The 24680-nt window shown below is 37.4% G+C and overlaps 1 protein-coding gene across 1 annotated transcript in view; it reads left to right on the forward strand.

Annotated features, from left to right (window-relative positions):
• The window catches only part of ARL8B (ADP ribosylation factor like GTPase 8B), a 49469-nt gene that overhangs the window by 11457 nt on the left and 13332 nt on the right, over window positions 1-24680 (forward strand). Inside the window, exon 2 of the mRNA XM_003982443.5 lies at window positions 23809-23889. Coding sequence (XP_003982492.1) covers window positions 23809-23889 — 81 coding nt within the window. The remainder of the gene's footprint in view (window positions 1-23808; window positions 23890-24680) is intronic.

A 24680-nucleotide genomic window follows, 5' to 3' on the forward strand; every position in this document is an offset into this window, starting at 1 on the left:
AGGTACAATTTAGTGGTCAAATCAGATTTGCAGGGCAAAGGGGGATTTGTAAGGAGTTGAGTGAATGTTGGGGAATATGGCTGTGGGATCAAGTAGTGGAAATGGGGCAGAGAATGAGAATGAGTTTAGAAGAGATAAGGATGAATTGAGTATAAAATGTATTATATGATTAATGGTATAAAGGATTTGTATTTGGGAAGGGCATTCATTCTATTATTTTTAGATATAGTGGGACTAAAACTGAGAATTAAAATGTCATCATTTCATATCTTTATCTTAGTAGTAAGGGACTTAAGAAGTAGTTGAGAATTCAATCCTGGTTTTTCTTCTAAAGAACGTTGTAGAATATTTTCTTCCTTCTGATTTGTGTCAATTATCCTATTCTGCTGATAACTTATTTTGCAAATGTTTTATAAGCAAGGAGTAAACAAAATGTTCTCCACTCTTCCAGAATTTCAGTTGAGCTATCTTGATTTGTTTATGGGGCTATGTACATTAGTCTGTGCCCAGTTTGCAGGCTGCCCAGAAGACGTCCTAATCCATAGGCCCTTGAGGCAGCTGAATGAAGGTTGTATATTCAGAGTGGCTGAGGCTCTTGTAGGCTTGGAAGTCTTCCTGATTTAATTTAAAGAGGAATGTTCTATCCCTGGAAAGTGTCTGATTTAATTTTGTATGCTGTCTTTCTACTGAAGAGAAAAGCTGGTATGTATAATATCTTGTGCTTTAAACATAAAGGATACCTGATGTCTTGGGATTTCAGTTGTGATTTTTTTTAGGTGCTGGGTCAACATGTAGTAGTCTTAGACTCAGGATATCATTTTTCTTTCTTCTTGGGTCACATTACTGATTATTTTACTGTGTGATTGAAAAGACGCAGTGTGATCCTCAGTCCTCCTATCCCAGTTAGGCTGTCTGATATCTGCTAAGAGATTTATTTAGTGCAGTCTTTTGTGGACTTAACAGTGCTCAAAGACACCTGTTCATCTTAGAACATGTGGACATTATCATATAACAAAAAGGAACTGGCTGTACCATCTCTGCCATGTCATTCTTAAGGGTAGTTAATGCAAAGAATATTCCTAGACATCCTACTGTTTCTTAACTGTCCTTTTCTACAATGCAGAAGGGGTATTCAGTGAAAACCTTTTTATTTATTTATTTATTTATTTATTTATTTATTTATTTATTTATTTATTGAAACAGTTGATTGTTTTATGAAGTGCACTCACATACGAAGCATTGTATGATTCTTTTGGTCTCCTTGTTAAATAGATACTCACTGGCTTATAAAAGGTAAAAAGAGCTCAAGTGACACAGTTTTGAGATAGATCTGGAATGCAACTCTAACGCAGCCTGGATGTTCTGTTCCATAAAAAAGGTGAGCTATGATGAATCCTGTTTACAGACAAATCCTTTAGGACCTTGGTTTGCCACTTGATATAGTACAACTTTTCCAAGTCCTGTGACTCAGACTACTTGAGAAATTTGATATCACCTCTTGTGGTGTTCCTTAGGCATTTTTAGCTTTCTTTGGCAATTCATTGCCAAATACTTTAAGTCTATTTTACTGGTTGTTGTAATACTTTTCTGTATTATACTTCCTAGGAACACTTGTAAATTTTAGTGGTTTGAGTGTGTGTGTGTGTGTGTGTGTGCGCGCGCGGGCGCGTGTGCGCGTACGCACGCATGCGTGGCAGACTTTGGACTGGGCCTTAAATTTGCAAGATGGTTGTGAGCAGAAAGAGGAAGCAGGCTTTGAAATACATGTTAGACCGTGTTAATGATGGAGAATGAGACACCCAAGATACCAAGCCATTTTCCTTTGTCTGCAATACATTATCTCCTGGTCCTCCTTTTCCCTTAGACAGCACTGTCTTACACATAGTTTAGGTCCCATATCTGTGGAGCCTTGCCTTAACTCTTTTCCCAGGCAAAGTTAATTGCCCTTGCTCTCTTTTCATAGCGCTTTGTTAAAAATTGTGTTTATTTGTGCCAATTTTATATCTTTTTATCTGTTTCTACTTACAGACTGCAGACTTCTTGTTTATATCCCCTAAACGTATCTCTGTGCTTGACTCAGGAGGTGCTCCATAATTATTGACTTACTAGAGTCAAGCACTGTAGGGTATTGTTTAAGTATGTTGAGTCAGACAAGCCTACATTTGAATTCTATATCTGTTAGAGCTCTCTGCCCCCCTCCAAGTTTCAGTTTCTTCATTGGTGATTTGGGAATGAGAGTAGTTGTCCCATGGGCTCATGGTGTAAGGTAAGATAAATCAGCATAGTAGCTGGCATAAATGCTCCATAGTTGATAATTATCACTGTGATTGATGTGATATTTGGGGGGGAAGGGCAGGAGCATGTGCTCCAGTTAGATGGCAGATGAAATGGATCCTCCCTCACCCCTCAAGTAAGCACTGAATAGGGATTCAGTTTTGGAGGAGGATGAAAGGATTTTGAGTTCCAGGATGGAGGTCTGCTGGCCACTAGGGACCAATTTCTGATTCTTGATGAAGGTTCTGTCATTGTGAGAGAAATTAAAATCAGACTGTCCTTTGCCATAATCCATTACAGATGTGCTAGGGTGCTTGGGGCAACTTAACTGAAAAATTTACTGGTCTATTTGTTTTGTCTTCCTGTTGGTAAACTTGGTAGTAGTGACTAGTTTCGGCTTGGTGGAATACTAAATTTGTATTTTACTACGTATGCTTAGTATAGTATCTATTTATAATCTCTCAATTGACCATTGAGGTTTTTTTTGTTGTTCCTGTGTTTGGGCACCCTAACGTGGACTACAAGCTTCTGTACAAATAAAAATCTTTGCTTATTTATCAACAGATAACTCTCAAATGTGTGAAGCATTTTACTCAAGTAGAAAGTAGAATAAAGGTTTTGAAACTCAGACTTGGGTTCAGATCCCAGTTTTCCTGCTGTGTGTGTGACTTTGTGACCTTGCTCTCAAGCTTCCTTTTCTGTAAAATGAGGCCAGTAAAGTGAATGGTGTCATGTTGCTGTTAACATTATTACTATTGTTATTAATAGTGTAAGTCAGTGGAATGTGTCCTAGCTAATAACAATGATGTATTCTTGATGCAGGAGTCACATATAACTGGAAAACATTCTTGACACTCCAACCCCTTGTGCATTTTTATTTCCCTGCCAGGCTCCCTACCTGGATGGTAGTAAGTGGGGTTGTAGACAGCTACTGAATAAATAATGATGTTAGCATTTAGAAGACACAGCAATTTGGAACTTGAGCACTGTACAATGACTCAGTTTTTCATGACTGTCCATCATTTAAGAGCTGAGTTTCAGTTTGAAGCGATGCTGATAACACTGAGTAGGCTAATGGAGTAGCTTTGGCATGTTTGGTGTTTCTTCAGGGACACCCAGAGAGAGCCAGAGGGTGAAAAATAGCCATTGAAAGGGAAATAAATGTATTCAGGCCATGGCATTTTCTGCAGCCATACCACTGTACTGCCAAACTAATAAATGTAGAAGCAGAGATGTCTCTACTGATACATGAATAAACAGCTGCAAGACCTGATGTATTCTAGTTTAAAAATGTTTTTAGAGATTTAGTACCTTTAATATTTTAAAAAATAAGCAGTGTTTCTAAGTGCTTTACTTTGTTTTGGGGTAAAAACAAAGCAATCCACGTGATGTTATTAGCGGAGGAGATAAGGATGCAAATCCACAAAGCAGGAAAATGTTACAAGTTGGAGATAAACGACTAAAATTAAAATCCAGGTTTTAATGTATCCTAATGATAGGTGCCAAAGTTTGCTTCCTCCAGAGTCTGACATCAGAATTGTATTTATAAACATTTTCTGCTTCCACTACTGCTGTCAAGGATGCCTGGGCTACTCTTTAAAAGATAAGAAAGAGAGTATTGCTTATCTGTTTTATGATATACCTGTGGAGCAGGGTTTTAATAGCTTTATTTATCGTCCAGTTAGAAAAGAGATCTGATAAGAGGACATGCATATGCTGTCATCTGGCGTGATATGCTGTAATCCTTGGTTACATTTAGAGGCTTTTTCATTCTAACATTTAAAGGTTCTGAGTAGCAGTAGGAGTCATGGGTTAAATTCTAAACTAGGGGACAGTTTCTGGATAACTTCTCAGTAATGTTTCTGACATTTGTTTAATTGCAGATCTAAATAGCCACTAATGGATGTTACAGTTTCAGTGAGCAGTGATGTTTATTGTCTCGGAAGTAGAATGAGGTAGACTCAGAAAATGATATAAAATGTTCATCCCCAGTTAGATTTCTTGATAGCCCAGAAAAACCCCTGTATAACTTCTTTTAAAGAAATGGAGCTGAACGGGAAGCAGAAGTGGTTATGGATGATGTTGGACCTGGGAATTCTGAATGAGTCAGTTCAATTCCTACAGGATGTCTTGTCTCAAAGAAATTAGGGTGATAGGTGATGTAAAGCTTGCAGGGCTCCCTGTGGCCTTCCTAGTTCTGTTCTTTAACAGGTGGCAGTGGTCATGGCCTCTTCCCATACAAGATGCGATTAGGTGATTTTCTTCACTTTGGGGACTCTGCACAGCAGTTTTAACAATCATGCTCTGGTTGGTTCATCAGGAACTAAACCTCATGGCTAAATTCCAACACAGACTAATCTTGTAATCTTGTCCTTAATTCTCTATATAGTGAGTGTTGGAGAAGGTTTCCAGACTTCTTCAAACTAATCCAAGGGTACAATAAGAAAAGACAACATGAGGGATGCAGCTGTAGGTGTTTGTTGTATTCTGAAATTTTTAGGTTAGAATAGATGGTTCCTGGGTTACCAGAAAACATGGGTGGGTTTACCAGTAACCTCTTGATGGAGGTGGGGGTTGGTACACTCCCACTCCCCTACCTTTCCACACACCAGCATTTGGCTGAACAAAATTGACAACCTAGATCATTCAACAGATTATAGATCTCCCTTCCTCAAGGGCTCTTGTCCCCAAATCACAAGCAAATCTAGTAATTCATAGAACTTTGCTGTAGATTGGTGTGAATTTTCTAGCTGTTTTATATCATTCTAGTTGTTTAGGACATGTAGCCACCTTTTTGAATATTGTAAATTACCTTTTGGCATCAGGGTAATGCTAGACTCCTAAGATAAGCTGGGAAATGTTCCTGCCTCTTCTATTTTTTGGGAAGAGATTATGTAGAATTGGTGGTGTTTTTTATTTAAATGTTTTTTATTTAAATGTTTGGTGGAATTCACCAGTGAAACCATCCAGGCCTGAAGATTTTTTTAAAAAAGACTTAAAATCTGAATGCCTGGCTAGCTTAGTTGGTGGAACATGACCTCTTGTTCTTGGGGTTGTGAGTTTGAGCCTCATGTTGGGGAGAGAGTTTACATTAAAAAAAAAAAAATCTGAAGTCACTTATTACATTTTTTTAATTGACAGAGAACTATTCAATTTTTTTCTTCCTGGGTCAGTTTTAGTAGATTGTGGTTTTCAAGAAATTGGTCCAATTCGGGGTGTCTGGGTGGCTCAGTTGATTAAGCATCCAACTTTGGCTTAGGTCATGATCTCAGGGCTCGTGAGTTCAAACCCTGTGTTGGGCTCTGTGCTGACAGCTTAGAGCCTGGAGCCTGCTTCCGATTCTGTGTCTCCCTCTCTCTCTGCTCCTCCCCTGCTCACTCTCTGTATCTCTCTCAAAAATAAATAAATATTAAAAGAATAAAAAATTTTTAAAATAAATTGGTCTCTTTCAATGGGGTTGTTGAATTTATATGCATAGGGTTTATAGTATTTCTTTCTTTTTTTTTTTTTTTAATTTTTTTTTCAACATTTATTTATTTTTGGGACAGAGGGAGACAGAGCATGAACGGGGGAGGGGCAGAGAGGGAGGGAGACACAGAATCGGAAACAGGCTCCAGGCTCTGAGCCATCAGCCCAGAGCCCAACGCGGGGCTCGAACTCACGGACCGCGAGATCGTGACCTGGCTGAAGTCGGACGCTTAACCGACTGCGCCACCCAGGCGCCCCTATAGTATTTCTTATTACCCCTTTAGTATTTGTAGAGTTTAGTGATATCCCTTCCTTCATTATTAATATTGCTAGTTTTTGTTTCTCCTGTTTTCTTCTGTCAGTTCGTCAGTTTTATTTATTTTCTTAGAATCGGCTCTTGGTTCCATTGATTTCCTTCTATCGATTTTCTATTCATTATTATTGATTACTATTCTTACTGTTTGCTTCTGTCTGTTTCAAATTTATTTTGTTCTTTTTTCCTCCAGTTGTATCGAGATATAATTGAAATACAGCACTATGTTGTTTAAGCTACATGACCATAATGACTTGACTTATATATTGTGAAATGATTATCACAGTAAATTTAGTTAACGTCCATTGTCTATAGATACCAAAAAAATTTTTTTTTCTGTGTAACGAGAACACTTTTTTTTTATGTTTGCTTATTTATTTTTGTTTGTTTTTAATGTTCATTTTTTTTATTTTCAGAGAGAGATACAGAATGAACAGGAGAGGGATACAGAGAGAGGGAGACAGAGAATCCCAAGCAGGCTCCACATTGTCAGCGCAGAGTCCAATGCGGGGCTCGAACTCGTGACCTGAGGCAAAAGCAGGAGTCAGACGCTTAACCTACTGAGGCACCCAGGCAGGCACCCCTAATGTTTGTTTATTTTTGAGAGTGAGAGTGAGTGGGGGAGGAACAAAGAGAAGGGGGACAGAAGATCCCAAGAAGGCTCTCTGCTAACAGCAGAGAGCCCAATGCAGGGCTTGAACTCAGGAACTGTCAGATACTGATCTGAGCTGAAGTTGGATGCTTAACCGACCCAGCCACCCAGGGGCCCCTGTAATGAGAACTCTTAAGATTTCTTTTTTCTTTTCCTTTTTTTTTTTAATGTTTATTTTTGAGACTGGGTGCAAGTGGGGGAAGGGCAAAGACAGTGTGACCAAGGATCTGAAAAAGGGGCTCTGTGCTGACAGCAGTGAGCCCTGATGTGGGGCTTGAACTCAGGAACTGTGGATGATCTGAGCCCAAGTCAATGCTCAACGGACTGAGTCACCCAGGTACCCCTTAAGATTTATTTTCTTAACAGCTTTCAAATACAGCATACAGTAGTGTTTCTTAAAATATTATTTATTTATTTATTTATTTATTTATTTATTTATTTATTTATTTATTTATTTATTTATTTATTTATTTATTTATGAGACAGAGACAGAGTGTGAGCAGGGGAGGGGCAAAGAGAGAGGGAGACACAGAATCGGAAGCAGGCTTGAGGCTCTGAGCTGTCAGCACAGAACCCGAAACGGGGCTTGAACTCACGAACTGTGAGATCATGACCCAAGCTGAAGTTGGATGCCCAACCCACTGAACCACCCAGGCACCCCAATAATTTTATTTTTAATGTTTATTTAATTTTGAGAGAGAGTGAAAGAGAATGAGTGGGTGAGGGGCAGAGAGAGAGAGGATCTGAAGTGGGCTCTGCATTGACAGCCGATAGCCTGATGCAGGGCTTGAACTCATGAACCCTGAAATTGTGACCTGAGCCACAGTTGGATGCTTAACTAAGCCACCAAGGCACCCAGCAGTGTTAATTATAATAATAATGTTGCACATATTTATTCTTTTTCTAATTTCTTAAGTTAATTTGAGAATTTTCTAATACAAACATTTGAGTGTCTAAGTTCCCTTCTAAGCAGTACTTTAGCTACGTCTCACAAATTTTGATGTTTTTCATTTAGTTAAAAAAATTTTTTTTTTCAACATTTATTTATTTTTGGGACAGAGAGAGACACAGCATGAACGGGGGAGGGGCAGAGAGAGAGGGAGACACAGATACAGAAACAGGCTCCAGGCTCTGAGCCATCAGCCCAGAGCCTGATGCGGGGCTCGAACTCCCGGACCACGAGATCGTGACCTGGCTGAAGTCGGACGCTTAACCGACTGCGCCACCCAGGCGCCCCAGTTTAAAATATTTCCTAATCTTCCTTAAGACTTCCTTTTCTAACCCATAGGTTACATATAATAAAATATTTGGTTATTCCCAGATATTGTATTAATTATTTCTAGTTTAATTCCATTATAGTCAGAGAACATACTTTGTTTGACTTGAATCTTTTTAAATTTCATAAGCTTTGTTTTATGGTCTGGATATGGTTTGTCTTGAATGAATATTCCATGTTCATTTGAAGAAAGTGTGTATTCTGCTTTTTTGAGTGGAGTGTTCTATAAATTTCTATAAATGTCAATTAGATTCACTTGATTGCTACTCATGTTAAATTTTATATCTTTGCTGGTGTTCTTGCTCTTTGTTCTGTCAACATGAGAGGAATGCTGAAGTCTCTATAATTGTGGGTTTATTTCTCCTTTCATTTCCATCAGTTTTTATTATTTCATTTCATTTTTAGAGAGAGAGATAGAGTGTACAAGTGGAGGAGAGGAGGTGGTGGTGGGGAGAATCCCATGCAGGCTCCATGCTGTCAGCACCAAGCCTGATGTGGAGCTTGATCTTATAACTGTGAGATCATGACCTGAGCTAAAATCAAGAGTTGGACATTTAGCTAACTGAGCCACCCAGGCACACGAGGAAATAGATTTTAAATAAATTCTTTGTGTTCAAGTCTACTTTGATATTAGTATAGCTACTCCACCTTTCTTTTGGTTAGTGGCTGCCTGGTGTTACTCTTTCTGTCCTTTAACTTTTTTTTTTTTAAACCACTTTATTGAGGAATGATTGACATGCCCAAAGCTATACATATTTAATGTACCCAACTTGATGAGTTTAAGATGGAGCTGTTTTGGTTTTTAATTTACATTTACATCTGTCATTTAATTATTTGTTTTCTGTTTCTCTACTTTGTTCCTTTGTTTCTTCTTTACTGCTTTCTTTTCAGGTGGACTATTTTTCACTAATTTATTACGGTTTTGACTATTCTCTTTGGCTTCATTAATGCTTGTTTTAGGGATTACAGTATGTATACTTTACCTAGTTTACTTAGAAACCTTCTACCATATAGGTCCCTTTATCTTTCCTCTATGGTATGGTTGTCATATTATATCTACACACATTGAAAACATTACCAGAGAAGCTTGTAATTTTTGTTTTCAACCATCAACAATTTTAAGTATTCAAGAGGAAGACAACATTTGTTGATATTTACCCAGATGTTACTATTTCTGTTGCTTTTTGATCTGCACCTGTTTTTGATTCACATTTCCCTGATGATTAGTGATGTTGAGCTCCTTTTCATGTGCTTGATGGCCGTCTGTATGTTTTCTTTGGAAAATATCTTTTCAGGTCTTTTGGCATTTTTTTATTTCAAAAAAATTTTTTTAATGTTTATTTATTTTTGATAGAGAGAACACAAGGTGGGGAGGAGAAGAGAGAGAGGGAGACACAGAATCCGAAGCAGGCTCCAGGCTCTGAGCTGTCAGCACAGAGCCTGACATAGGCTCGAACTCACAGACCATGAGATCATGACCTCAGCTGAAGTCAGTTGCCTAACCGACTCAGCCACTCAGGTGTCCCTCTTTCGGCATTTTTTAAAACCAGATTGTTTGTTATTGAGTTGTAGAAGTTCTTTATATTTTGGATGTCAGCTCTTCATTAGATATATGATTTGTAAATATTTTCTTCCATTTAGTAAGTTGTCTTTTCATTTTGATGCAGAAGCTTTTTAGTTTGATATACTTTGAATTATTTATTTTTGCTTTGGTGTCAGGATTCAAAAAATCATTCTGAAGACCTTTGTCAAGGAGGTTAGCACCTGTTTTCTTCTAGGAACTTTATGGTTTTGGGTCTTATGTTCAAGCCTTTATTTTGAGTTAAGTTTTGTGTATGGTCTAAAATAGTGGCAGTTTTCCCAACACCATTAATTGAAGACACTGTCCTTTCCCCATTGTAAATTCTAGGCTCCTTTGTCACAGATTAATTGGCCACATATTCATGGGTTTATTTCTGGGCTCACTACTCTGTTTCATTGATCAATGAGTCTTTTTTTTTTTTTTTTTATGCCAATACCATACTGATTGACTACTATAGTTTTGTAATAGAATTTGAAATCCAGAAGTGTGAGGCCTTCTTCTTTCGCAAGATTGCTGTGACTATTTGGGGTCTTTTGTGGTTTCATTCTCTTTCTGTTATTCTGGGATTTCAGTGACATGAATGTTAGACCTTACCCTACAGATCCTTGAGGCGTGGCTCTTTCTTTTTCCTATCTTTTTCTCTTTTTTTTTTTTTTTTTTTTCTGGTTGGATAATTTCTGTTGCTTTATCTTCAAGGTCATAGAATTTTTCTTCTGTCATCTCCATTCTTCTATTGAGGGCATCCAGTTAGGTTTTTTTTGTTTGTTTGTTTTGTTTGTTTTTTTTGTTTTTTTTTTTTGTTTTTTTTTGGTTATTGTATTTTTCAATCTAAGATTTTCATTTGGTTCTATTTTACAACTTATTTGCCTGCTGAAATTTTATGTTACATTCATTTAATCCTTCTTGGAACATGGTTATGATAGCTAGTCTCTGATACTTACAACATTGGGGTCATCTTGATATTGGCATCTGTTCAGTGACTTTTTCCCTTGGTGAGTTTTCTTGATTCTTCAGATGTTCAGTTATTCTGGACACTTTGAATATTATGAGTCTCTGGTTTTGTTTACATCCTATAGAGAATGATTTGTGGTTTTGTTTTAGTGTGCATTTGACCCAGTTAGGTTCAGGCCACAAGATCCAACCAGCCTTCTTCTGTGGGCTGTGGTTCTAAAGTCAGTCCAGTTTTCAAAGCCTCACTAGTACTGTTTGGCTATATACTGTGCAAGCTGTTATTCAGAAACCTGGCTAGTGGTTCTACCTCCTAGTTTAGTTTTCAAGACCTTTGATATGTTATTTAGGGTCAGATCCACATGTTACAGTTTAGGGATGAGCCCAGGAGTTCATGTATAACTTTATGGGGTCTGTTTCTCTAGAACTTTCCTTTGCAAATTTCACCAGTACTATGGGTCACAGCTCTGGCCCCACTTTCCTTATCCTCTGTCTGGAAAGCTGGGCTTCATTATCCCTCCTTTGCTATGTCCTTCCCTCAACTGAATCTATCTTGGGGGCCAAGAGAATAGACAAAAAGAAATAATAATAATAATCAACAGGGTTTCCTGTCTGTATTTTCTCCACACTACCAAGCACTTTTGGAACAGGGTTCTTATGGTTAAAGAGGATCCTTTTCTTTCTAAGGAATGCCTGCCTGGCAGACTTGGTTTTGTCTGGAGGCTATGGCATGAGAGAGAGGAAAAAACCCAGGAGACTTTTCCCCACTCTCTGTCCTTTCTTCCTCTTGGCTGCCCCTCCTCCCCGCCCCTGAAACACACACACACACACACACACACACACACACACTCCCCTACCTCAGACTCAAAAGAGAAGGTGCTTCTCTTGGAACCTTTTCTGTTCATGCTTGGTATATGTTTGTTAGCATTTGGGCTACCTTTGATTACAGGATAGGAGATGGGAGGAAAGAAAATGACTAGGAAATAGCACCAGATTATTTGTGCTTTTTAAGTTCTGATTTCCTTTTCTAATCTGTCTGCTGCCACTTAACACCCTGAGCAACCCTCAGGTGCTGCATACATTCTGTCCAGGGATTTTAGTTACCTTCAGTGGAAGGGATAGGGTGGAGTGTACTTATCTAATCCTTTTTTTTTTTTTTTTTTTTTTTTTTTTTTTTTTGGAGAGAAAGTGTGCAGGTGGAGGAGAGGGGTGGAGGAAAGGAGGGGGAGAGAGAGATAGAGAGAAGGGGGGGGCGGGGAGAGAATTCCAAGCAAGCTCCACACTCAGTGTGGAGCTGGATGCAGGGCTTGATCCTACAACTTTTGGACCATGACTTGAGCCAAAATCAAGAGTCACACACTCAACCGACTGAGCCACCCAGGTGCCCCCTTACTTAATCTTAACCAGAACCCTGTGCATTACTTTTTAACATTGCATTTAGTGGACTCTGTGTAATGATGATGCTACCAAATGTTAAAACCTTTTCCATAGCTGTTTCTGAGGCAGGCATTGTTGTAAATGCTGTATGTGTTTTAATTAATTTAATTTTTTAAAATTGATTTGATTTTTAGACAATTCTATGAGATAGAGACTATTACCTCCACTTTACATTTGGGGAAAGTGAGGCATTGCAAAGTTAAGGAACATGCAGGGAGGACATATAACTAGGCAAGTGGTAAGACCAGAGTTATAACCCAGTCAGTATAACTGTCTCCAGAGTCTCCATCATAACCACCAGACTAATACTACCTCTATTTCATTGTGTTGTAAATTACCTGAGAAAATGAACAGGATCTCTTCTAGTAACTCCACACCCACTGGGATTCTTTAAACTGTACTGAAATGATTGTCAGCTATTTAACTTTCCTAAGATGGGCTTTATTAATTACATTAAAATTTTTATTTTTCTCCTGATTCTGGCTTACTTTAATAGATTTTGATGAAGACGAGGCTTGTTACTTGTTTTAAAAAGTATGAAATTCACTATGCAGTTTATTTGCAGGTTAAAACTTTGTTATGTATGATGCACCCTTTCCATAAAGCAGTTTTCCTTATGACGAGAGGACTTCTGTTACATATATAACTTACTGATTTATAGCATTTGGGTGGTTCTAGGAATCCTCCTTTTGATTTAGTAATAGAAGCCTATTTTGAGATTTGAAGGAAACTTTTTGTATTTCTTTTTGAACAGCTATACATGGACACACAGAAGGGCACATGCAGCAGAAAATAGAGGTCTTCTTCTCATTCTATTTCTTAAATACCCATTTTTTTCCCAGAAAGAGGGAAAGAAACTTTTAAATATAGAAAATCACTTTCTTTATGAAAAGTATTTAAGTTAGAAAAGTAAAAATAAAAAAAAGTTGAAACGTCTAGAGACCAACAAGTAGAATATATCAAGGCCTGAAAACGTGACTGTATGCTAATTTTCCCTACTCATGCTTTTGTCTTTAGAACCTGCTTTAGCCCATGTGAAGATTAGTAGTCTTTTTATATAAAGACACAGGTGTTATTAAAGATTTATGGTGGACCCTTGATGTTTGTGGGAAATAAATCCAGACATATTAGTGACTTGACAAGTTAGCAGAAACTATATTTGCTAAAGGTCTCCAGCACTGATTTCTTTTGAGGTCCATTTTCACATTATTACTGTGTCGTGATAATTTCTGAGTATCTGAGTGAAAATAAACCGTGGTATATGGTCTTTGAGGGTTTGACTAGGGATGTTCATTAGCAAATCATTTTACAGACAAGCAAGTTGAGTTTTTCTTCAGTAGTTCTTTGGATATAGATTTATAAAACCTTTATTAAAGTACTTTTAATGAAAGGTGTAGTGAATGTAGGAAATAGTCATTACAGACCTTTTGAAATGAATTTTCTTCAAGAATGGAGGTTAGCAGAGATGAGAGTTTTCAGGCTTCTAATTGAAATTGTGGGTTTGAGAACATTTTAATCCTCAAGAGTTATCTTTATAAAGGAGATTGCTGCAGAGTAGCTCTACTGGTATTAGCAGGCAGTAAGGATTAATTAGTTGTTTAAAATGAGTTGAATTGGAATGACAGTCAGACATTTAATTAGTAGTAATAGAGTTCCCTATGCCATTATGCTTTTAAAAAGTTCTTATTTGGAGAATTTTCATCTGTTAAATTTAGTTTTCGTAGCCTAATGTCAAAGAAAACATAATGTCTTTCGCTGAGTTTTAATGTTACCACCCAAAAAGAGCTATTTTAAAATCCATTTTTCTCCTCTTTGGGGTGTTCTATGTATCCTACTACGTAAAACCTACCAACAGTTCACTTGAAAAGTAAGCTAGCCACCTCCAGTAAGTAAGTTTGTTTGCCCACAAGGCAAACCTGATTGCTTGCCAAATTAACATAATTTAACAACATTAATAACAAAACAAAAGTACACTGGCAATTTTAACACTAAAACCCAGAGACTTGCTTTCCTAGACCCTTGGATTCAGGCGTAGTCTTCAGCTGAGAAGTATGTCAAGAGTGTCTCTGCTGGCAGGCAATGCTTGAGTGGTTTGTAAGGACGAGGACAGCAGTTCAGAGTTAAATATTGTATCTTATGGGTTGGAGTGGGTCTTTTTGCCTCAGATGAAAGGAATGCACTTGTTATTAAAGGCCTGCTCTTTGGGAGCGGGAACTCCTATCTACAGTAGCTTTGGGAACTCAGGAAAGAAGAAAAGCAAAAGGTTGGGAGTGGTAAACACTTGAAGTAATGAAGAAGTGAACTAGCTATAGGTACTTAAGTGGCAGTAAGGAGAGAGGTAGAACCTTTGCATTCTGAGTAAGAGGGTTGTTCAAAGTTGTATGTATCTATATATAATCTAAAGTGATATAGCTGGGACTGGAATTTAGATTTCCTTACTGATATTCAAGTAGCACAGTAGTTAGGTTATCTGCAGAAGCTGCCGATTTAAAATGATCTTTAGATGTTTAAATGTCACTGTTTCAGAGAGGCCTTTCTAGATACCCAGTCACCTCATACTGTCTCCTTTGTTTTAAATAGTCTGTATTTATTGTGTGGTATTTTTTAGGTTTCCTAGTTTCTTTTCCTTCCTTCTGTTGTTTGAATAAGTGAGTGAGTAAATAAACAAATGAGTAAAAACACAGGCAAAGTAGCTTTGTGGGTTTATCGGACAATAGAGGAAAGGTGAATAGTATAGGTGTTTGTGAGTCAGTACAACACACAGTCATTGTCTTTGTATGCTGTTGATGATTGGATCATGTGTGAAATAGGCTTTTATTTTTATTTTAATTTTTTTAATGTTTATTTTTTGACAGAGAGAGAGAGAGAGAGAGAGAGATCGAGACAGAGTGTGGGCAAGGAAGGGGCAGAGAGAGAGATGGAGACACAGAATCTGAAGCAGGCTCCAGGCTCTGAGCTGTCAGCCCGGACAGAGCCCAACACAGGGCTCGAACTCACAGACTGCAAGATCATGACCTGAGCCGAAGTTGGGTGCTTAACTGACTAAGCCACCCAAGTGCCCCTATTTTTATTTTATTTTGAAAGTTTTATTTATTTAAGTAATCTCTCCACCCTACGTGGGACTCAAGCTTGTTGCTTAATTGTATTTTAAGAAGCTTGTGAATAAAACACAACATCATAAACATTAGAGGTAGAACTGAATTTGGACCTACTCTTGCAGTTCCCCCTTCTAGATAAGATAGCTTCATTCCAAAGGTAAAATGACTTGCATGTGGTTAGTAAGTAGCATAACTGGTAATAAGATTCCCTGGCTTAGAGGATAGTCTTCTTTTTACTATTTTATTTTGCCTCAATCTATTTTGTCCAACCAAATTCCAGGAATATTGCCTTGAGACTTTGGCTTATGGATGACAACAGTTGCATCCATCATCACAGAATCAGTGAGTGCTACTTGTATCCTACTTATTAAGTGCTAAGAACAGTTCTTGGTGTTATTTAAGTGTTAAATTTAAGTAAATAGAATGATACACTGCTAAGTAGTATATTTTTTAAGCATTGATTTGCTTCCTAAATTGCCAGTCTCATTTTAGTGGCATAGAAATAAGTATTCCCAGTTATCTAGAAAACAGTTGCTGAGTAGTTTAGTCATTAAGCACAAGCTTTGAAAAGTGAGGAGTAAGATTTGACACTTGGAAAGAAGTAGAAAATGCTTCCAAGTGTATAAAGTAGTTATACCACAAAATCCATGCATCACAGTTATTATTTATTACTTATTTAAACATTTATTAAACATATTTCTGTGTTCAAGACATTTGGGATTAAAACCTTAAAAGACTTTGGACTTCAAGCTGTATTACAAAGCTGTAATCATCAAGACAGTATGGTACTGGCACAAAAACAGACACTGAGATGAATTGAACAGAATAGAGAACCCAGAAATGGACCCACAAATGTATGGCCAACTAATCTTTGACAAAGCAGAAAAGAATAATCAATGGAATAAAGACAGTCTCTTCAAGTGGTGCTGGGAAAACTGGACAGCGACATACAGAAGAATGAACCTGGACCACTTTCTTACACCATACACAAAAATAAACTCACATTGGATTAAAGACCTCAATGTAAGACAGGAAGCCATCAAAATCTTTGAGGAGAAAGCAGGCAAAATCCTCATTGAGCTCAGCTGCAGCAGCTTCTTCCTCAACAGGTCTCCAGAGGCAAGGGAAACAAAAGCAAAGATGAACTGTTGGGACCTCATCAAAATAAAAAAGCTTCTGCACAGCAAAGGAAACAGTCAGCAAAACTAAAAGGCAACCGCTGGAATAGGAGGAGATATTTACAAGTGCCATATCAGATAAAGGGTTAGTATCCAAAATCTATAAAGAACTTATTCAACTCAACACCCAAAAAACAATCCAGTGAAGAAATGGGGGACACTTCTCTCAAGAAGACATCCAGATGGCCAACACACACATGAAAAAGTGCTCAACATCACTCATCATCAGGGAAATACAAATCAAAACCTCAATGAGGTACCACCTCACACCTATCAGAATGGCTAACATTAACAAGTCAGGCAACAACAGATGTTGGTGAGGATGCAGAGAATTTCTTTTGCACTGCTGGTGGGAATGCACACTGGTCCAGCCACTCTGGAAAAACAGTATGGAGGTTCCTCAAAACGTTAAAAATAGAACTACCCTATGACCCAGCAATTGCACGACTAGGTATTTATCCAAGGGATACAGGTGTGCTGTTTGGAAGGGACACATGCACCCCAATGTTGATAGCAGCGCTCTCGACGATAGCCGAAGTATGGAAAGAGCCCAAATGTCCATTGATGGATGAATGGATAAAGAAGATGTGGTGTGTGTGTGTGTGTGTGTGTGTGTGTATACACATGTACATACAATGGAGTATTAACTCAGCAATCAAAAACAACGGAATCTTGCCATTTGCAACTACATAGATGGAACTAGAGGGTATCATGCTAAGGGAAATTAGAGAAAGACAGATATCATAAGACTTCACTCATACGAGGACTTTAAGATACAAAACAGATGAACTTAAGGGAAGGGAAGCAAAAATAATATTAAAACGGGACAACATATAAAAGACTCCTAAATATGGAGAACAAACAGAGGGTTACTGGAGGGGTTGTGGGAGGGGGGATGGGCTAAATGGGTAAGGGGCATTAAGGAATCCACTCCTGAAATCATTGTTGCACTATATGCTAACTAACTTGGATGTAAATTTAAAAAATAAATTAAAAGAAAAAACTCAAAAGACTTGGGGCGCCTGGGTGGCTCAGTCGGTTAAGTGTCCAATTTCAGCTCAGGTCATGATGTCATGGTTCGTGGGTTTGAGCCCTGCATCGACTCTGTGCTGACAGCTCAGAGCTTAGAGCTTGCTTACTTCAGATGCTGTTTCTCTCTCTCTGCTCCTTCCCAACTCGAGCTCTGTCTCTTGCCCTCAAAAATAAACATTTTAAAAATAATTAAAAAATTCAAAAGACTTGATGACCTAATTTGCAGCCGTTGCAGGTTAGCAACTGAATTAGAAAAAAGTTATTGTTAGCTTCTGCCACCATTGAGAAGTATTGGTGAGGAAAGAGCTGAAGAAACATCCAAGAAAGTTTAGGGGCACCACCCCAGTATACTGCAGACCACCCCCCTCCATCATTTTATCTTTGAGTGGGTGCTATAATTGATGTTCATAATCATTAAATTTTATTGCCAGAAGGGCCCTTACAGGTTATCTAACTTAGTTGTCTTGTTTTACATTTGGAAAGTGACCTTCAAATACCAAGAACACATTAAATCATGTTCCATATATTGTATGTGAGAAGTTAGCCAACTATGTGTGCATTTTGGAAAGCTTTCTATGCAAGCTAGTTTAAAAGTTTTTGTATTTAAAAAGTTTAGCTACCATTTCTGGCTGCTTCATTATATAGCACATCTTTTTCCTAATGATACCAAACAAATGAGGCATTATCTCACATAGGTCTCACTTCAGACATTAATTAAAGGTTATTACAATACATATAATTACAGTGGAAATCTTTAAGAAAAACAGAATCACCCACTATTGCTATGTGACCTTGGGATTTATTTCCTGTTCTATAAAATGATACTGGTAATTGCCTCTTCTTAACAGCAACGAGTTTTAAAGTTGTGGTAAAATACTCAAAACAGAAAATTTACCATCGTAACCCTTCTTAAGTGTACAGTTAGCTCAGTAGGTATTAAGTACATTCACCTTGTTGTGTAACCGTCACCAGCATCCATCTATAGAACTTTTTTTTTAATCTTTCCAAACTGAAATTCCATACCCACTAAGCAATAACTCTCTATTTCCTCCTTCTCCCTAGCCTTTGGCAAACACCATTCTACTTTCTGTCTTTGCGAATTTAACTATTCTAGGTTCCTAAGTAGAGTCATATAATATTTGTCTTTTTGTATCTAGCTTATTTCACAGTATAATATCTTCAATGTCATCTGTGTTTTAACAGGAATAAGGTTTTTAAGGCAGAGTAACATTACATTGTAGGAATAGACCACATTTTGTTTATTCATTCATTTGCCAGTGGCACTTGGCTTTCTTCTATCTTTTGGCTCTTATGGATAATACTGCTGTGAACGTGGGTATACAGATACAATTTTGAGTCCCTACTTTCAGTGCTTTTTGGTATATAACCAGAAGTGGAATTCCTGGATCATGTGGTAATTCTATTTCAAAAATTTTCGGGAATTATTATACTGGTTTTCATAGTAGTTGTACCATGTTATGTTCCTGCAACAGTGCACCAGGAAGGACATGGCTCCATATGCTCACTGCAGTTTGTTGTTTTGTTTTTTGATAATAGCCATCTTAATGGGTTTGGGGTGGTATCTTCATGGTTTTGATTTGTATTTCCCTAATAATTAGTGATGTTGAGCATCTTTTCTGTCCTTATTAGCTATTTGTGTATTTCCTTTGGAGAAATGTCTTTTCAAGTTCTTTGCCCATTAAAACAAATTTCTGGTTAAGATTTTTTAAGAGCAGTTTTAGGTTTACAACATAATTGAGGAGGGGACGGTATAGAGATTTCCTGTATACCTCTTGCCCCAACACTTACAGCTTTACCTGTTATCAACATCCCACACCAGAGTGGTACATTTGTTACAATTGATGCATTTACACTGGCACATCATGATCACCCAAGGTCCGTAGCTTTACATTATTTTTCACTCTTTGCGTTGTACATTCTGTAGGTTTGGACAAATGTATAATGACATGTATCCATCATTATGGTATCATGCAGAGTATTTTTACTGCCTGAAAATCCTCTGTGCTCTGCCTATTCATTTCTTCCCCACCCCCCAACTCCTGTTAACCACTGATCTTCTTACTGTTGCCATAGTTGTGCCTTTTTCAGAATATTTTTGGAGTCATATTTTTAGTCATTTTGTTGGAATCATATAGAGTACGCAGTCCTCCCAGATAGAGTCTTTCATTTAGATATGTTTTTAATATTCCTCCATGTCTTTTTGTGGCTTGGTAGCTTGTTTATTTTTAGTTTTGAATAATACTCCATTTCTTGGATATGCCACAGTCTATTTATATACTTAACTGGAGGACATCTTGGTTGCCTCCAGTTTTTAGCAGTTATGCGTAAAGATGCTGTACGCATTAATGTGCAGATTTTTGTGTGGACTTCAGTTTTAAACTTCTTTGGATAAATACGAAGGAGAATGATTGCTGGATTGGAGAGTATATTGAGAGTATATTTGGTTTTGTAAGAAACTACCCACCGTGGCTGTACCATTTTGCATTCCTTCTTGCTTCCACCATGGCTGTACCATTTTGCATTCCTACCAGTAATGAATGAGAGTTCCTGTTGCTCCACATCCTTAGCAGCATTTGGTGTTGTCAGTGTACAGATTTTGGCCACTCATTGATAAGCATATAGTGGTATCTCATTGTTTTAGTTTGCATTTTGCTGATGACGTATGATTGCAGCATCTTTTTGTATGCTTATATGCCATCTTTGTATCTTCTTTGGTGATGTATCTGTTAGGGTCAGTGGCTCATTTTTTAAATATTTTTTTAATGTTTATTTATTTATTGGGGGGGTGGTGCAGAGAGAAGAAAGGAGAGAGAATCCCAAGCAGGTTCCGCAGTATCAGCACAGAGTCTGATGTGGGGCTTGAACTCACAAACCATGAGATCATGGCTGAAATCAAGAGTGGAATGTTCATACACCCACGTGCCCCATGTGGCTCATTTTTAATTGGATTGTTTCTTTTCATATTGTTGAGGTTTTAAGAGTTCTTTGTATATTTTAGATAACAGTCCTTTATTGGAAGTATCTGTTACAAATATTTTCTCCTGCTCTGTGCCTGTTTACTAACTCTAATTCTAACTCTTGTTCACAGGACAGATTTTAATTTTAATGAAGTCCAGCTTATTGTTGCTATCATGGATAGTGCCTTTGATATTGCCTTTGTTCCTTTTTAAATCAGTTTATATTTTTGTTTTTGCATCAAGACTAGTTTTGATGTATGTAGTTTTGATGTCATGACTTGACTTTCTCATATTAGTCATATGTGAAACTTCTGAGAATTATGTCTAATATAAATGAAAGTAGTGATTGTGGTTAACATTTTTTCTTTCATTTTTTAAATTATCATTTAGTTAAAAATTTTTTAAAGTTTATTTTTGAGAGAGAAAGAGAGAGAGAGAGAGAGAGAGACAGACAGCGTGCGAGCAAGGGAGGAGCAGAGAGAGAGGGAGACACAGAATCTGAAGCAGGCTTCAGGCTCTGAGCTGTCAGCACAGAGTTGATGTGGGGCTCGAACTCACAAACTGTGGGATCATGCCCTGAGCAGAAGATGCTTAACCGACTGAGCCACCCAAGTGCCTCAACATCTTTTTTTCTGAAATCAGCCTAAATTCCACTGAACGGGATGGGGGAGAGAGGTATAACTTTGGAGTTATGTAGAGGATATTAATTTATAAAATTGGAATTCATTGTGTTTGGGGCTTGTAGACTGTTTTAGAATCATGTGTGGCTAGCATAAGGTCACAACAAACAATTGGCCAGTGTTAGGACCTTGAAAATAGTCCTATTTGTTTAACCATTCCTGTCTTGAGAGATTTCATAATCCTGGGCTGTTTACCTAAAAAGTAAGAGTCAGGTCAACTGAGAAATTAATATTGGGTAAATAAAATATATAAATAGATAAAATTAGTATTAACTGTGACTCATATGATGTACTTAGTAATTGCAGTCAAGGTAAAGAATACGACAAGAAGCGTGAGAGAGCTGGTAGGAGAATTATGATACTTTCCTGAGGATTTAAAAGATTTGAATGTTTGAGTGGACAAACCATGTGCCTGGAGATGGAGAGATTTGATAGTTAAATATTGTGAACTGATACAGAGCAATCCTTCTCAGATTAGATACAGTTAATATAATCCCATTCAGTATTTTAACTGAAATATGAATTTCTAAAGTTTATTTGGAATGTGAGCAGTGAACCATTCCAAATTCTTGATCTTCTATGTAGTGTAATACATTGCACAAACAGACTAATGGAAAAGAATTGAGGACTCAGAAATAGAACTGTCTCTGTATGGCATTTGGCAAATCACTTCAAATTAGTTAAGAATGGGTGGATTTTTTTTTTTTTTTTTTTTTAAGTAGGCTTTGTGCCCAGCGTGGAGCCCAGTGCAGGGCTTGAATTCACAACCCTGAGATCAAGACCTGAACTGAGATCAAGAGTTGGATTCTTTAAAAAAAAAAAAAAAAATTTTAATGTTTATTTATTTTTGAGACAGAGACAGAGCATGAGTGAGGGAGGAGAAGAGAGAGAGGGAGACACAGAATCTGAAGCAGGTTCCAGCCTCTAAGCTGTCAGCACAGAGCCTGATGCACAGCTTGAACTCATGAACTGCGAGGTCATGACCTGGGCCGAAGTCAGATGCTTAACTGACTGAGTCACCCAGGCGCCCCAAGAGTTGGACCCTTAACCTACTGAGCCACCGAGGCACCCCAGGAATGCATGCATTTTTAAATGAGGAGTGAGATGATTGAAAAAAGGAGCTTTTTTTGCACTGTATAATCAAATTCCAGATGGGTGAACATTTTAAATGTAAAAAAGTCATTCAGTAGCAGAATGTATGGATAAATTGTTGTCTATTACTATAGTGGAATACTCTACAGCAATGAGAATGAACAAACTGCAGGCAGCATAATGTTGAAAGAAATACAAAATATTATGTCATAAGAGTTTATTAATATGAAGTCCTGGAACAGTAAAAACTACTCTGTAGTGTTAGGAGTCAGAACAGGATTAACTTTTGGGTGAAGAGTAGGAAATAGTGATTCAGACGGGGCAAGATAAAGACTTTGAGGTTCTGGAAATGTTATGTTTTTTTGATGTGGGTAATTGTCTTTAATCCAGTTGTTCATTGTGATTATTTATTGGTCTTCATACTTACGATTTGTGTACTTCTTTGTATGTATATTTAGAAAAAAGTTATAAAATTAAAAAAAAGAAAAAGTCATTCAAATACTATTAGAAGATACTTCAGTTTTATGACAAGAAGGTCATAAACCAAAAAGAGAACAGAATTGATTACATAAAAGGAAAACCTATAAAGTGACAAAATAATTTGGGATGCCTGGGTGCCTCAGTTGGTTGAGCATCCAACTCTTGATTTTGGCTCAGGTCATGATTCCAGGGTTATGGGATTGAGCCCCACATTGGGCTCTGTGCTGAGTGTGGAGCCTGCTTAAGATTCTCTTTCTCCCTCTGCCCCACTTCCCTGCTCATGTCCTCTCTCTCTCTGTCTCTCTCAAAAAATAACTAAATGAAATAAATAAATAAATAAATAAATAAATAAATAAATAAATAAATAAATAAATAAAATCATCTCTTTAAAAGAAATGGCAAAATATTTTATAAGCCTTGTTACAAGACAAACCTGGAAAAGCTATTCAGCCATGAATTGTAATAGTTATTGTCAAAATAATTTAAATGCTAAAAATGGAAAACTTTGAAGTTTTACTTCTGATTTCCTACTTTGTGTGTTAACATTTACGTACAGGTGGGGAAGTTAATAAATGTTTCTTCATAGTTGTATAATAATTCTTTTTTAAATTTAAGGATATACGTAAAAAATTTTTATTACTTTTTAAATATTTATTTATTTTTGAGAGAGAGAGGGAGAGAGAGAGAATCTTAAGCAGGCTCCATTCTGTCAGTGCAGAGCTCAACTTGGGGCTTGATCCCATGAACTGTGAACTCACAACTTGAGCCAAAATCAAGAGTTGGATACTTAACTGACTTAGCCATCAAGGTGCTCCCAAAATATCTTTTTTTAAATGGGAGAAATGTGTTTGTATGAACAAAATATATCTCTTCAAGAATTAGGGGTATAAAGCGTGTTTTTTTTAAGTATTTTTTAAAATTTTGTAATGTATGTTTATTTTTGAGAGAGAGAGAGAGAGAGAGAGAGAGAGAGAGAGAGAGAGAGAGAGAGAGAAAACGTGAGCAGGGGAGGGGCAGACCGAGAAGAAGACATAGAATTTGGAGCAGGTTCCAGGCTGTGAGCTGTCAGCACAGAGCCCGATGCAGGGCTCAAACTCACAGACTGCGAGATCATGACCTGAGCCGAAGTCGGAGGCTTAACTGACTGAGCCACCCAGGTGCCCCTAAAGCGTGTTTTCTTAAGACATTATTACCACCCCTAAAAAATTAGTTAAATACTAAAATGGTTACAGAAGCATTGTTGATGCCTGAAGCTTATACCATGTTATGAATCTTAATAAATATTGATTAATCTAACTTGAGATGTTTTCTTTCATTCAGTCAGGTCAATTCAGTGAAGATATGATACCCACAGTGGGCTTCAACATGAGGAAGGTAACTAAAGGTAACGTCACAATAAAGGTATGTTATCTTGCCATACTTGACTTAAATTGTTAGCATACATAGCTAGAAATCTTTGTTTCTTTGTTTTTTACATGCTTATTTGTACTTCTTAACTCATGAATGGGTAAGTTTCGCAAGAATGTAAATCAACTGTTTTGTTCTGTTTTTTTCTTTTTCTAATAGATCAAAATGTGTAAGTTGAAATGGTTAAGTGCCATAAAAAAAAAAATTAAACATATGGTTTGGCAGAATAATGTTTAGGGTCTAAATGTTTCTAGGAAATAAAAACCCCATGTTTGGGATGTAGTGTTACATTATTTCATGGGTAGTATTTTATATTGAAAGATAATTTATTATTTATAATATTGGTAATTTAGTATTATATTTGTGGTATATATGTGGTAGCCTAGTTTTCTCTTTCTTTGTTACTAAGCCCTAAAATTAAAACTATAAAATTGGAAAGTTTATAAAACTATAAACATAATTTTTTTACAAAATGTTTATTTATTTTGAGAGAGAGAGAGCGTGAGGTTGCATGAGCAGGGGGAGGGGCCGAGAGAGAGAGGGAGAATTCTGAGCAGGCTTTGTGCTGTCAGCATGGAGTCTGATGTGGCGCTGAATCCCACGAACTGTAAGATCATGACCTGAGCTGGAATCAACGGTCGGACACTTAACTGACGGAGCCACCCAGGCACCCTTGAACATAAAGTTTAGAATGGCCCCAAGAACTTCTAGATGAAGAGCTTGTTTTATTAGCTCAAGTTTTTCAGGAGTAGTTTGGCTCTAACGTTGTGGAAATAAGCACACCT

This window comes from Felis catus, chromosome A2 (assembly GCF_018350175.1).
Source record: "Felis catus isolate Fca126 chromosome A2, F.catus_Fca126_mat1.0, whole genome shotgun sequence".
NCBI lineage: Eukaryota > Metazoa > Chordata > Mammalia > Carnivora > Felidae > Felis > Felis catus.